The sequence below is a fragment of the Thunnus maccoyii genome, chromosome 9 (assembly GCF_910596095.1).
Source record: "Thunnus maccoyii chromosome 9, fThuMac1.1, whole genome shotgun sequence".
NCBI lineage: Eukaryota > Metazoa > Chordata > Actinopteri > Scombriformes > Scombridae > Thunnus > Thunnus maccoyii.
In genome coordinates this window covers 27,187,620-27,201,548 of record NC_056541.1, presented here as the reverse complement: position 1 = coordinate 27,201,548, position 13,929 = coordinate 27,187,620, and the positions used below count along the sequence as shown (strand labels likewise).

The following is a 13,929-nucleotide window of genomic DNA, read 5'->3' as shown; positions in this document are numbered from 1 at the left end:
GCCAGAAGCAAATTGGACCTCAGCACCTGGCTGTCTGGCAGCAGAATCAGGTAATAGCCTGGTCCTGCAATGCTGTGCAGATAGGTCAATGCACTATCTGTGACCAGGGACTCAACAACCTGGGGCAGAAGTTGATTGCAGTTGACATTTGGTGGAGGTATACCTAAACTTTTAAACTAAAATATATCGGTCTTGCTTTTTTGTGCATGCATGAAATTGTGCGTGCATTTCACCATGGTCACTGTGCAATGATGCAAGCTGTCAATGTTTTTATGCAATAATAATGGCAGACTTGCCAAATACAGACAGTGTTTCACATTTTCTGAAGAAATACAGACAGGACAGTATGGACTGTCAATGCATGTGATCACAGAATTTTCTGCAGGTAAGTTAAGGTTAGCACATGTATATCCACAAGTCTAACATCTCATTTCCAGGTTGTTATGCATGAGAAAGGATATGCCCTGCAGGCTTCCCCATTTGTCTCCATCAGACTCAGTGAAGCATCCTTTGTGCCCTAGTGGGTACACAAGGCCATCTGAAAACTGCTATGTGTATGCCAGAAAAAGCACAGGTTTATTTATTTATTTATTTTTTAGAGAAAGTGCCACATCTTTAAATGAAATACTCTCTGTCTGCTGTCCTGCAGGCCAATGCAAAGGCTCGTTTGTCAGAGCCTTTTAATTAGGTGACACTCTGAGATCAGCAGAGGGAGCCACAACTCTTATCTAAAACTTCCTTTTCTTTGTGGAAGCAAAGCATGGCTGTGTGAAAACCAAAAAGGCAGACTGCTGCGTGACCACCCTCGCTGTCTGGACTCAGGCTAAAGCAGTGTGTCTCTGTGCTGATTGGATCCACCCACCAACAATTCAAAAAATACAATCAAGAGGGTGTTTCTCTCAAGGTGAAAACATAATTTTTTTGGAAGACATGGGAGGATTAACTCTGTTTTTCTAATTCTATTCTCACAATATTAATTAAAAGATTGAATGTAATTGTATTTTTCCTATCGCATGTACAGTACTTTTGGGTGCATTGGAGTGCAATGCTTTGATCACACTTGGCATTTCACCTCAGTATCAACCTGGTTAAAAATTCAAAGGTTATCATGAGGGACCAAGAACAAAACCAAATAACAGCCGCTGTAGCTGGTACACGTGTTTCAGATTCAGTTCCAATCATCGAGTCCAAAGCAATGTATTACTGTATTCTGCATCCTCTTGAAATGTAATATCCATTTGTTGCAATGGAAAGCTGATATTATTTTCCTTGTGTAGACAATGTTTCATAGTTCTGGGATCAAGCCAGACCTTACACAAAGTGCTTAAAAAATCTATTGATAGCTGAAAGTCAAGTTTTTTAAAAAATCTGACAATATTACAAACAGATGTAAAATCATTGTCATGTGTCATTTATTTTATGGAGCCATGAAATACAATGATACGATTTGTTATGCTCACCCTAAATGTAACATTCAAACACAAACTTTTCAGCTGAACACAATCACATTCGTTGTATCTAATTTAGGGATAACTGTGCTACACTGATACTTGTTTGTTTTACCTTTTTACAGGAAATTACAATGTCTCCTGCATCACCTTTAGCCCTTTTTGTTTTTCATCAAAGATTTATACGTTTGTGAGGTCTCTGTGCCTCGGTGTTGGGCCTCCCTCTGACATAGCATATGCCCGCAAGAGGGAGAGAGACTTATAAGATTTATATACCAGTCTGTTCACAGCCCAAATGTGACAGATGAAATAGGGGATGAAACTCAATATCTGAAAGATGAAATGTGATAAAAAATAATACAACCTTTGATATGCTATGTTTATAGGGAATCTGTGTCCCACAGTGCCCCGAGACACACCAACACACGTATACACCTACACATACACACAGCCCTGCAAGCCTATACAACACAAGTGATACATATGAGCACCTGAGGGAGTATCTGTATATTCTGCTGCTGGTTTACTGTATTTATTGCGAAGAGCTCCATAATTACCTCAGCATTTTGTCTCCAGGGTGGTTTCTGTATTAAAACCCTGCCAATAATATGTCATTAGTGTATTTTAGCATTTTAATCAATAAGACAACATTTACCATATTGCTGTCACTTTGAGTGGTGGAAGGTGTGTGTAAGCGGAGCCAAATTAATTGCAAAGTAGTATTTCTAATAATTAAATTGAGTGCTCTGTTGGACTGGCTCAAGCCTTACTGTAGCAACTGAGAGCAACAGAAGGAGGGGGATAATGTAGTCTAGCTCAAGGCGGGGTAAACCAAGGACAAGGAGGATGGAGAGGAGCGGCATGTAGTTCGAGGCATTGCCTTGATACCTGCAGGATGCAGTTATATGCTGTATGTGCACATGTTACAGTTATAAGATGATGCAATATTTCAAAGTGTACAGCAAACACATCAAACAGAAGCTTCACATCCGCCCATCTGTCTGAATCTGTGCAAGAAGAGAAGATGGAGAGAGAGAGAGAGAGTGTGTGTGTGTGTGTGTGGGGGGGGGGGGGGGGGGGGGGGGGGGGTATTTGTCTGATAGGGATTGCATCTCTGCAGATGCGTAAAGGTAGCCCCTGGTCCCTCCACCTCTTTGCTGGGTAAAAAACAGTCTGTCCTCTGTCAAGGTTTAGTGCAGTGAGGTAATTCTCCGCGTCTCCCCTTCTCTCTCCCCAATTACTTCTCAATCTTTCTCTCTCCCTCTTCCTAATGAAATAATGAAATTGCTCTCCCTCTCTTGCTGTCCAGCGAGAGTTGACACTTGGCCAGATTCTTTGGTGCAGCAGACTAGCTGAGTCATAAAGGTTTCAATGCGCCCCGATTTATGGACAGTGATGTGGATGAGGGTGAGGCAGCAGGAAAAACACTGGTGTCAGCTCACTGATCACACAGAGACTGTAGGCATATCAGGGCAGAGGCGACCTGCTGACTCCAGATAAAGACAAAAACGCAGCTGTAACTCATCTCTTTTACAGGAGAATTTGGTTTAGCCACGTTAAGAGAAATCCAAAAGAGCTTTACTGGCAGTTCAGTTCAAAGTGATCTGATTTACTCATTTTAATAACAAGTTGTTCTTGCAGACTACTAATAAGAATAAAATGATGCATTTTCATCTCAAAGACTGGCTTGGTATCATTTTCTTAAAGAACATAAAACAATCCAAACTTGCTGACTTGGCTGGTCTGCTGCAGCTCTCCCTTCCAGTCCATTGTGGCATGATTTGTCAAAATGGAGAGAACCAATGGCTCTTCGGCTGTCATCTGTGTACTTTTTCCTTTAACCTTCATTAACATTGTGATGAGAAAGGAACATTTTGTTTTAAACCCTGAATGAAAAAGAGCCCCAGCCTAATTAGCAAGTGAAATGTTTATCCTTGCTTGTGAACATGAGTCACAGAGCTTAGACATTGAATATCATTTTCTGCTAACATTTTTGCAAAATGTTATTTGATATGACGCTTTTGCAATTGCAACTGTTTGTGTTTATGAGTAGAAATGAAAATCCTTGAGTTAGTTCTAGATTTACAAGGCTTCAAGGCTTTATTTGAGTTCAATGCAGCATATCATGGAAAGCACTCAGTGAGAACTCGAGGTAAGGCATTTCAGACTGGATATTGCACATTCAGACAGTCTTACAGGCATGTTTTGGTGACAGTAAAGCACACAGGTGTTTGCAGACAAATCTCCACAAAGCAGAATATCTACTCCTGATACTCGTCACAATCTGTCTCGATCAATTACATGATTAGCTTTGATATTGTTTAGTTTCTTTGCTGGTACAGCGTGCGTACATGCTGTGAGTCGCTCAAGTTAATCATACAGAGGATTTTTGTTTACCATATTGTCTTCTGATTTCAAGAGATTTTCCTTTAGTTTGAATTAGAGTAGTATCTGTATATATAGAGCACCACAGGAATTTACATCCTTCAGCTACAGGCTAGCAGGTATTTTTAAAGCATGTACATTTAAACAGTTGTTTTTCCATTTTTCTCATCAGCATCTGCTTCTGCTTCCTTTTCAGTTTCTTCTTTCTCCTTCTCACCATCTGCATCAGCCTCTTGCTCTTTCTGCTCAGCATCATCCTCCTCTTGAGGTTGGCTCTCCTCTCCTCCTTCCTCATCATCTTCCTTTGCTCCATCTGCTGCTTCACCTTCTTCATTTCCATAGTCATGAGAGAAAAGTTAGAATTCATTTACTAATACACATGTGCACATACCAATTAAAGAAACATTAAACACACAAACCTTCTCCATCTGCTTCTTCCACTTCCTCTTGTTTTTCCTCCTCCTCCTCCTTTTCTTCCGCCTCCTCCTCCTCGGCCTCTTCTCCCTGCTCTTCCTCTGCTTCCTCCTCCTCTTTCTCGTCTCCCTGCTCCTCTTCTACTTCCTCCTTCTCTTCCTCTTCCGCCTGCTCCTCCTTCTCTTCCTCTTCCACCTGCTCCTCCTTCTCTTCCTCTTCCGCCTGCTCTTCCTCCTCTTCTTGAGGAGGGCTAGCCTCTACCTGCTGTGCTTGGCTTGCGGATATCGTCTCCTCTGTGGAGAGTGATGAACTATACAAGCGAGAGCTCAGTAGGTACGGAGCTGCAGAGCTCAGCTGAGGCTGCATGGAGACAAATGATCTTCCATAAGATGGAACAGCGTACATGGCTGCTCCAGCCACATTTAGACGGTTCTCTTCTCCTTCAAGCAGCTTCCTAAGATATACAACAGGAAAATGAGATGTTTAATTATCGGTTTTAAAAGCATTCATTTAAATCACAAAATTATGACTCAAAATACAGAAAAGACAAAACTGTGTGTAAGACACCGACCTATAGGCTGCAATTTCAATATCCAAGGCCATCTTCACATTCAGGAGATCCTGATAATCTTTCAAATAGCGAGCCATGTCATTCTTGTTTGCCCTCAACTCATCCTCCAGTTGACCTATTGTATCCTGCAGAGAAAAGATAAAGTGACATGTTAGTGTCATTATGGTACTGGATGCAGAATGTATCATTAGAATGATAATAAACTGCTACATTAGTCATTTGACTCATCTCAGTTGCTAAAAGGTGTAGAATTCATTTTCATAACATTTTATAGTGATTTTTAAATTAGTTTTTATCATAGAAATGACACAAAGATATTTGCAGCCGTGTTCCTTTATTTCAGTGTCACTCAGTTCCTCACCTGCAGTGCAGAGATCTCAGCACTCTGTTTCTCCTCCACGTCTTGTAGTTGGTTTTCCAGAGCTTGGTTCATCTGACGACAGGCATCAATCTCCAGGGTCCTTTCTTTGAGCAGCCGGCGATATTCTCCAGCCTCGTCTTTGGCATGACGTGCACTCTCTGTGTTGCGAGCACTGCCTACTGTCATCACATTCATCTTGTTGCAGAACCATTCTTCAGCTGATTGAAGGTTGCGTTGTGCCAGCTTCTCATACTGGACTCGAATGTCGCGGAGAGCAGCGGATAGGTCAGGTTTAGCTACCTCCATCTCCACTGACACATCTACGCTGTACTGGATTTGGGCCTGTAGTTCTGTAATCTCACTCTCACAGAGGCGCTTCAGGAAGGCCAGCTCATCCAACAGGGTACCAACTCTTTTCTCAAGCTCAGCCTGAGCCAGTGCAGCCTCATCTGCCCCCTTCCTGGTATCCATGAGCCTGCCCTCTGCTTCCGCCCTGCAAAGCACTTCATCCTCGAAGCGCTTTTGCAGGTTTCTAAGCACGTCTTCCATCTCATCCCTGTGGTCCTGGGCAGCTTGTTTCTCATGGCGGGCCTCCTCTATAGCAGCATGAAGTTGGCGGATCTCATGCTCATACAGGGCCCGAAGGTTGGATGGCTCCGTCTGCCTCTGCCTGAGCAGCAGGAGTTCAGTCTCCAGCAACTTGTTCTGCTGCTCCAGTTCATGGACCCTCTCAATGAAGCTTGCAAAGCGGTCATTCAGGTCTTGCAGCTCGGCCTTCTCCTGGGTCCGCACTGCTTTGAACTCAGCACTGACCTGGGCTGCTTGGTCAAGGCGTAGCTCAGTGGCAGCTGCAGACACTGGAGCAGAAAAAAACACGGAGGTGAAGCTGGAAGGAGCTCGGCTTTGTGTTGGATAACTTCTGCGTGAAGATGCATAGGAAGTTATTGGGGCAGAGTGGCTGGAGTAGGCAGACCTAGATCCTATTCCTCCACCAGCACCATATCCTGCACTGCGCACAACCACTCTCCTCTTGTAAATGGGAGGGAAATAAGGGTCAAAGCCGGTGGAAGCCATGACTCAAGTGGAGCCTGCTCTATGTCTAGGAATGTAGCTGGCTTGACTGCACAGTGAATCTGCATTACCCTGGCTTTTATAGAGCCTGTAATGACTGTGACGTAAGCTATTTTTTGCAGGCATGCTGACAGAAGGAATTGATAATGGTGCCAGCCAGCCAGTCTCAGCCAAGGGGAGAGATGGGGTGTGGTGAGGATGAGTGTGGGGGGTGGAGGAGGCAGGCATAAGCAGTAGAGCAACAAGGGACTGCAACAGAGGGTCACTGAGGACAAAACAGTATACTGTTACTCCTAAAAACTGCATAAGTTGTTGCAATTTGCCAACATAAATCCTGACAGAGACATAATGTGTCATGCAACTGTACAAACTCTTGAAATGCTGTGTCATAGAGGAGAAGAAAAACACCTTTAGTCAAAGAAGACACTGCTTTGCACCATTTTGCATCATCTGTCTCCTGCATCATTAAAACTATTAGAAATAATATTAATAACAATACTGTCATGATCTAAGTGTCTTAATTAAGTGTCACAGTAAGCCAATGTAAAGCAAATCCACAAAAGATCAAACACTTGAATTCTAGTGATAGAATAAAGACCACCTTAAGCTCAAAGAAATCATTTTAAATTTTAATAAAAGTTTGCCCTCTAGTGGTTGTCTATTTACCATGCAGGTTGGTTACCCTGCATAAAAGTGCACACAAATACACATTACACATGCTGATCACAAATGAATCAGACAGATTTCACTGGTGTAGAAAAAAATATTTACTTGTAGTCACCTGTTTGCATATATAGCAAAATCATGAGATTGGTTAGGGTTGCAGAAAATAGCAGTTTTGAACACTAAATAATAATCATTCTTCTCCTTATTTCCTATATTGGCTACAAGTTGCTAATTTGATCATCTTTGAACTCTTATATCCTTAGCATTAGGTGGTGTTTTGGATAATTTGAATGTATATACTCAAGGCTTAGGCAATAATTAGGCAATAACAGCTTCTCTTAAAACTGTTTTAATACAATGCTGACAGGTTTGAAAACTTCGAAGTGTACATTTTTGCCTACATAATTCCATGAATTAGTTTGGTGTATTTTTATTGCAATTAATGAATGAGGAGCGCTTACCTATGTGTTAAATGACATATCAGTACGTAGTGCGTGGATAGTATGGTTTTACCAATATACTAATATGTGATTGGTCACATGAATACACCCACAGTGAATTGGCCAATGAGAGACGACTTTACTAATTGGCGGGTAGCAACTGTCATGCGGTGACGCAAACACTCCTAACGTTATTAACAACAAAGGATGATGAATATTTGAAGTTTCAAACTTACTTTGTGCTTCATTTTCACACACTACTGCAGTGTTTTCCGATTTTCCTGCCTTGGTATCGTCATAGCAACGTTACAAATGCAGTTAAAACGGGAATGAACGGTGAGTCGTTCAGCTTTGTGTCTGCTAATATGAGCTAACTTAGCTTGGGGTGATAATTTGAGCTGTTAGCCAGTTGAATTTGCTGGCCCGTCATGAAAATGTATTACTGTACCGGAGTTCAGGTTGTGTTATTCACCAGTGAAGCGTTTCATTTGCTTTGGAGAACTGCCAGCAGCACAACACCGCAGAGCTAAGCTAACAAGGCTGAGTTTTGAATGACATTTAGAGTAAGGTTAGCTAGTCGGTTCCAAGCCCTGTGTAAGGTGATAATAGTTAACCACAGCCGGTTGTTTTGCTCTTCCCATCGTCTAGATAGAGTTAACTTAGCCAGAGAAGCTCTCACATACTCCTGTCATCACACGAACTGAAAGAGTAGAAGAGAGGCAGTTGACTTGCATTAGTAAATAAGATACTCTGCAGCCACCATGTCAAGTCGTATGTGATTGTTTAGTTATGGGACATACGACACGGTGTACTATGTGTAACATTACAGTTCTCTCGTTGAATTGTTATCTTTACTGCTTTTCTCTCTCTCTCTTTACTCCATCCATCAATAGATCCAGTCAAAAGCTGCTAAACGCGAAGGTGGAAGGTCTGCCTTCTTGGTATTAAAATGGTGAGGATTTCCATATTATTATAACTGCTGCATCCTCTATATCTGTTTTATCAGTGCATCCGGGGACATTGCAGACCATTCTGTTGTAGGTAATTTCCATTATTAGCTCCATGATCCTGAGTTATACATCAGTTTATCAATAGATGTCGTCCTCTTTTTGTGTTTGTTCTCTTTTAGATTCGCATTGCAGCATTGAATGCTGCTTCAACAGCTGCAGATGAGTCTCAAGATCCCTTGAGAAGTAACAAAAGTCAGACGAAAGAGGCTCAGGTACAGACTTTCTGCAGATGAATTAGCAATATTAGGCATGTCTTCTGTTGCTGACATTTTCCTTTGTGAATTTAAATACATTTTCTGTTTTTCTCTTCTCTCTGTAGGAAGCAGAGGCGTTCGCTTTATATCACAAAGCCTTAGATCTGCAAAAACATGACAAGTTTGAGGAGTCTGCCAAGGCTTATCATGAGCTTCTCAAAACTCCTCTGCTCAAGGAGGTAAAATATCACACAGCATACTGTATGGTCCTGTCAATGTTGTCAAAAAATCTTTGTTGATATGATTGCACAGGGCACTCTAAATACTGTGTATCTGGGACGTCATTTAGACCGATTTAATACTCTCACAAAATCACAGCAATACATCCCATTTAGTCAGCGAAGAGAATCGATTGTTTAGGTGCAGACCTACTTCTGTGTGATATCCAGACATGGGCTGGGTTACTGATATGAGATAAGTGAATTTACATTCACAAAATTGTTTTCTGTTTCAGGCCAAAAAGGATTTTAAGTTGCAAATTGATAAAGAGCTGACTAGCTGTAGAAAATATACTTACTGTCATGTCTGTTTTTAGAATTTACGATTAAGATATTCGAAACACATTGCAACAAATCTTTGGTTTGAAGATCTTCATGTATAAATTCAGGCACTGATGCTGCAGTAGCCTTCATTTGTGAAGTTGCTGGTTTGATTCTTGTTTAGACTGTCAGAGGTTTTCATTCATCAACTTGTTGTATCTCTATTATTTTAGGCCCTGCCCTCAGAGGATCAGAGAGTGGGTCTCAAGCATCCCGGGCTGATGTTGAAGTATTCTACTTTCAAAAACTTGGCCAGTATGGCTGCATCACGAGATGACCTGGAGATGGCTATGGAGTTTTACTTGGAGGTAAAACAATAAATCTGTGCCAATAGTTTAGTATTATTCTTAGCATTGGACAATTTTATGCAGCTAAATTAGTCTTTTTAATGCACATGAATAACACTATGGTAAGTGTTCATACGCTATTTTCCTCTTCGTTCTTTTCTTAGGCAGTCATGTTGGATTCCACTGATGTGAACATGTGGTACAAAATTGGTCAGGTGGCTGTGCGACTTGTGCGCATTCCTCTGGCTCGACATGCCTTTGAGGAGGGATTGCACTGTAACCCGGACCACTGGCCCTGCCTGGACAACCTCATAACCATTCTCTACACACTCAGTGACTACTCCTGTATGTCATACATCATCATGAGCTCTTTGCTCTGAATTCTCTCACATTACTAGTTTGAAAGTTTAAGTATGGAAAGGAAAGTAATTGTCATCTGTGTAAATGTCTCCAGGCTGTTTGTACTTCATCAGCAAAGCCCTAGAGAAGGATCATTGTTACACTAAAGGCCTGGTGTTGAAGGAGAAAATCTTTGAGGAGCAGCCCTGTCTGAAGAGGGACACAATGCAGATGTTCATGAAATGGTGACACCAACTTTCTGTGCATTCCTAATCTGTATCTGTTCAGAATGAGCTCTAGCTACAGCCCTACGTTTTTATATTACTTACAAATCTCGTCACTCACAAACCTTTGTGCTGTGGTTTATTTGCAGCGATATGTCTATTCACTATGTGGAAGTGGAAGAAGAGGAACGCAAATGCATTGTGGAAGAGGCACTGGATTTACGGAAACGCAGACAGGCTCTCTCTTACCGTGAACCAAAACCTGACCTTGTCCTGACTCAGCCCATTCGCTGCCTCTCGTAAGTGCCTTGCTGCTCTGTTTCTATGAATTTTTGTTTTTCCTGTCTGGTTGTTATTTTAGTTGTCTTTTGGAGGATAAGACCAATGAATACAATTAATACTTGCAAATGCAGAAACATGATATACTGTACTGAAATTCATGGTTCAGCTCCTCTGGCTAAACAATTGTTTCCTGGACTTTTCTGGGTTTTGTGGACATTTGTTTTACCTTTTTAACGTTTTACGATTGTTTTTAATCTCAGGTGGAAGCATGTGGGCGAAAGTCTTATTGCGATGTACAAACATCAGACCACATGTGAGCCACCACGGCCAAGCCTTGGCCACAGGATTGACTTGTCAGAGTACTCCGACCCCAACTTCCCTCAAAACTTGCCCCAACCCAGCAGCCCCGTCAGTACAGTCCAGACTACTGTGCTGAGCAGCAGCCCCAGCTCATCCCTGCCACCAACTGCCCTTACTGAGCCAACAGTGCTGCCCCAACCCAGCACACAACCTCAGATTACCACCAGCCAGGCCACTGTGGAGGTCACCACATCTGCTCACCCTGTTGGTTAGTGTTTATAAAAAGAAGTTTCTCCTTTGCCTACTTTTTTTATATGATTGTAAATGATCACCTACTTTTTGAACAACTACTATGCCGTAAGATTTTATGTCTTTATACCTATCTATTCACAGCTACAGCTATGGAAGTTTCACTGACAGACAAAGTGAAGAAAGCTCCAAAAAGGAAACGTGCAATTGAAGATAGTGGGGAGACAGCCAAGCGACGCTCGGCTCGTGTTCGAAACACTAAGTGCAAGAAGGAGGAGAAGATTGATTTTCAGGAACTGCTTTTTAAATATCTACCTTCCAGGTAGCTACCATCACTGTCACCAAACCTCCAATGAAAAACAGCTTGTTATAGTTCTGTTTGTAACAAGTATTTTTCTGGTTTGTTATAGGCTAAAGAAGTTTGATCCTGATAATGATGATGAGAGTCTGAGTAATCTTGAATCGCAGTGTAATGGGAAGGAGGACATTCAGCCTCTACATGGGAGTTGTTTACCTGTTGACGCGGTTGAATACATGGAATCTGGTATGTAGTACGCCATAGATGTGTATTTATAATTAATTGTTGTGCTATGTTGACACTTATCTTAACAGATTATGTATTCCCTTCTGTAGAACAACAGGATGTTCACAACTTCCTGCTCAATAATATGAGCAATGGTGGTATACTGGACCTGATGATGCGCTATCTGAAGGCAGTAGGTCAGAAGTTCATGGAGGACTGGCCTCGCGGGCTCACAGCTGTGGTACTGGAGCTCTATCAGCACTGGAGGAAGCACAGCAGTGGTCTTCCTAACCCTTTGCTTCGGGACTGCAGCAACCAACACATACGGGTAAATGGCAAGAAAACTGCAATAATATTCAAGTTATGAAGAAATAAACAAATAATGGTCATTAAAGGCAATCAGACCTCCTGTAAGCTAAGCCTCCAATGGACGGGAAATATGTGCCACAACAGAAAATTTGGGGGCTGTAGTGTACAGTCCAAATCAAAAACTAAACTTATTGGTATACTGTTTTTTGCTTATAGTTTGGTCCATGTGCCCCTCAACATGTAGACTGCAACATGTAGTTAACTACACTACTACTTTGATACGTTCACATGTCATATAAAATGGTATTCTTTGTTGTGCATGCATCTCATATGTTGTTTTAGTTTGTAGTGAAATTATAATTAAAACATTGGTGTAGTGCCAAATGCTCTAGACTCCATTGTTCTCCACTATTGGGCCACATATTTTGCATCTACAACGACCTCTAATAAAGGGTTATATCTGCCATATGTACAGGACATGTTGGCAATGAGCTTAGCGTGTATGGAGTTGCAGTTGGAGCAGTGGTTGCACAACAAAGGGAAGATCGGTGAGTACTAACTCTGACTTGAGCTTGCAAAATTTTGAATTAAATAAGGGCCTTACTACTATGGATTTGGATATCGCTGTTGCATTTTATTGTTTTCAGAATTGCACTGTTTGGTCCAAATGGACCTCTGCAATTACAGTTCCAAACATGATGACATACAGGATTTTTTAAATCATGGAAAGTCATTTGTGGGGAACAACATGTTTACAACTGGTGTGTTTCAAATATTTTTTTCCATTTTCTAGTGTCTCCACGAAGAAGCAGCATTTGTCCTGCCAGTGACACAGCTGAGTCAGAATTCCCCGGGCAGTATTTTCAGAGTGATTTGTTACTCCTGGCCTTAGGTTCATCCCAAAAAGACCTGTTTGAGGATGACTGGCTGGATGTTATGGTGCGTGTCTACTGGCTCAAGGCACGATTCTTGGCCCTGCAGGTATGGTTAATATTTTATTTTTTGTTTATGCTTGACCTAATTCAAGTCCTTACTACTCAGCTCAGCCAGATGTGACATGTCTTGTCACATCTGACGGAGACTCTCTCCTTCAGGGACAGAAGGAGAGAAATGATTACAGAAAGTAGTAACTCTTGAAATTTACATGTGAGTAATGTTTTGACTTGAAAACATGTAAATCTATCCTTTGTATCTTGACAGGGAGACATGGAGTTGGCCCTGGAGAGCTATGATGTCTGTACAGGCCTGTTGCAGAGCAGGCCAAAATCACCCGAAGGGAAACATTACACCATTAATCTGCCTAACCTGCGTGTAGATTCAGCAATCTCTTTAGAGGAGGTCAGTTTTTCCTTCTATCAACCTCACCCTCATATCCAACATATCATTATAACTACTGTAATTTCACAAAATGTCATTTCACTTAACATTTTTATTAGTTACGCAAAGAAAATACTGCCATTTCTTACTTTTTAGAGCATAATGGTTAATGGTTTAAAAAACAACAATTAGCAAATCCCTCAAAAAGCGTCTAGCCATTTTGGTTGTTGGTTTCATTTTGGTTTTCTCTATCCCCGTGAACAGGTTGACAAAAGGCTGAAGTCTCTGGAGCGTTGTCAGTCTTTGGAAGAGATCCAGCGTCTCTTTGAGTCAGCAGACTTTGAGTCTGTTGTGCGCTTGTTGCAGCCCACTCTTAATTACGGCAGCAGGAGTAAACCTCTGGAGTTCGTGAGCTCAGCACCAGAGCGGCCTGCTCAGCTGATGCTACTGCAGGTTAGATACAGTACGCTATAAGTCGTTGATCAATATCATCGATTTAATGTCTTACCTCAGGAAATGGGTGATAATGAAATGTTTGATGGTTGACACGTCTCATTCTCTGTCTTTTCACACTGTGGCAAAGAATTCACTGTTGAAGCTACAGGACTACCAGCAGTGTCTGGAGTACAGCGAGCTGGCTCTAAATGAAGCCTTGCAGCAGCTCAACTCTGCTCCAACCAGCTCTCCCCCTGCTAAGGAAGAGTGGGTCAGTACCATTGGAAAGCTGCTGGATGGCATCGAGGTCTGCTTCACCAAAGACTTAGAGCTTCTAAGCAATGTCCCCCACTTCTCTAGTATGGCTCGACTGGCTAACAACCTAATTCAGGTCAGTGAAGAGCTAAAGGCAGCACTATTTTTCCTAAATAAACAGTAAACAGATACTATATTTAGAAGAATTAGTCTGTCTGGGATGTAAATTTATGGTCTGGTTGTTGTTGTG

The 13,929-nt window shown here is 41.8% G+C and overlaps 2 protein-coding genes across 5 annotated transcripts in view; one reads left to right on the top strand and one right to left on the bottom strand.

Annotated features, from left to right (window-relative positions):
• Nucleotides 1-3,544: 3,544 nt before the first annotated feature.
• Nucleotides 3,545-6,268, bottom strand: neflb (neurofilament light chain b). Its single transcript, XM_042421660.1, has 4 exons — nt 5,180-6,268; nt 4,819-4,943; nt 4,247-4,701; nt 3,545-4,140 (listed from the first exon to the last, which is right to left on the bottom strand). The coding sequence occupies exons 1-4, from the start codon at nt 6,251-6,253 to the stop codon at nt 3,974-3,976; spliced, it is 1,821 nt and encodes a 606-aa protein (XP_042277594.1). The 5' UTR covers nt 6,254-6,268; the 3' UTR covers nt 3,545-3,973.
• A 1,230-nt stretch (nt 6,269-7,498) lies between these two features.
• Nucleotides 7,499-13,929, top strand: part of cabin1 (calcineurin binding protein 1) — a 39,113-nt gene continuing 32,682 nt past the window's right edge. For all 4 annotated transcript variants that reach the window (XM_042420914.1, XM_042420913.1, XM_042420911.1 and 1 more), the window contains exons 1-17: nt 7,499-7,692; nt 8,250-8,308; nt 8,486-8,578; nt 8,686-8,799; nt 9,333-9,467; nt 9,611-9,791; nt 9,901-10,030; nt 10,159-10,308; nt 10,552-10,859; nt 10,985-11,162; nt 11,251-11,384; nt 11,474-11,691; nt 12,148-12,220; nt 12,466-12,653; nt 12,873-13,010; nt 13,254-13,442; nt 13,573-13,815. In XM_042420914.1, coding sequence (XP_042276848.1) covers nt 8,306-8,308; nt 8,486-8,578; nt 8,686-8,799; nt 9,333-9,467; nt 9,611-9,791; nt 9,901-10,030; nt 10,159-10,308; nt 10,552-10,859; nt 10,985-11,162; nt 11,251-11,384; nt 11,474-11,691; nt 12,148-12,220; nt 12,466-12,653; nt 12,873-13,010; nt 13,254-13,442; nt 13,573-13,815 — 2,475 coding nt within the window. In that variant the 5' untranslated portion in view covers nt 7,499-7,692; nt 8,250-8,305. The remainder of the gene's footprint in view (nt 7,693-8,249; nt 8,309-8,485; nt 8,579-8,685; nt 8,800-9,332; nt 9,468-9,610; nt 9,792-9,900; nt 10,031-10,158; nt 10,309-10,551; nt 10,860-10,984; nt 11,163-11,250; nt 11,385-11,473; nt 11,692-12,147; nt 12,221-12,465; nt 12,654-12,872; nt 13,011-13,253; nt 13,443-13,572; nt 13,816-13,929) is intronic.

Excerpts from the sequence above, each read along its gene's own strand:
- neflb (XM_042421660.1), bottom strand. The coding sequence starts at position 6,253 with ATGGCTTCCACCGGCTTTGACCCTTATTTCCCTCCCATTTACAAGAGG. Across the intron at positions 4,702-4,818 it reads ATTGAAATTGCAGCCTATAG|GAAGCTGCTTGAAGGAGAAG; the intron begins GTCGGTGTCTTA and ends TGTATATCTTAG. Across the intron at positions 4,141-4,246 it reads AGCAGATGGAGAAGGTTTGT|CAAAGGAAGATGATGAGGAA; the intron begins GTGTTTAATGTT and ends CAGCAGATGGAG.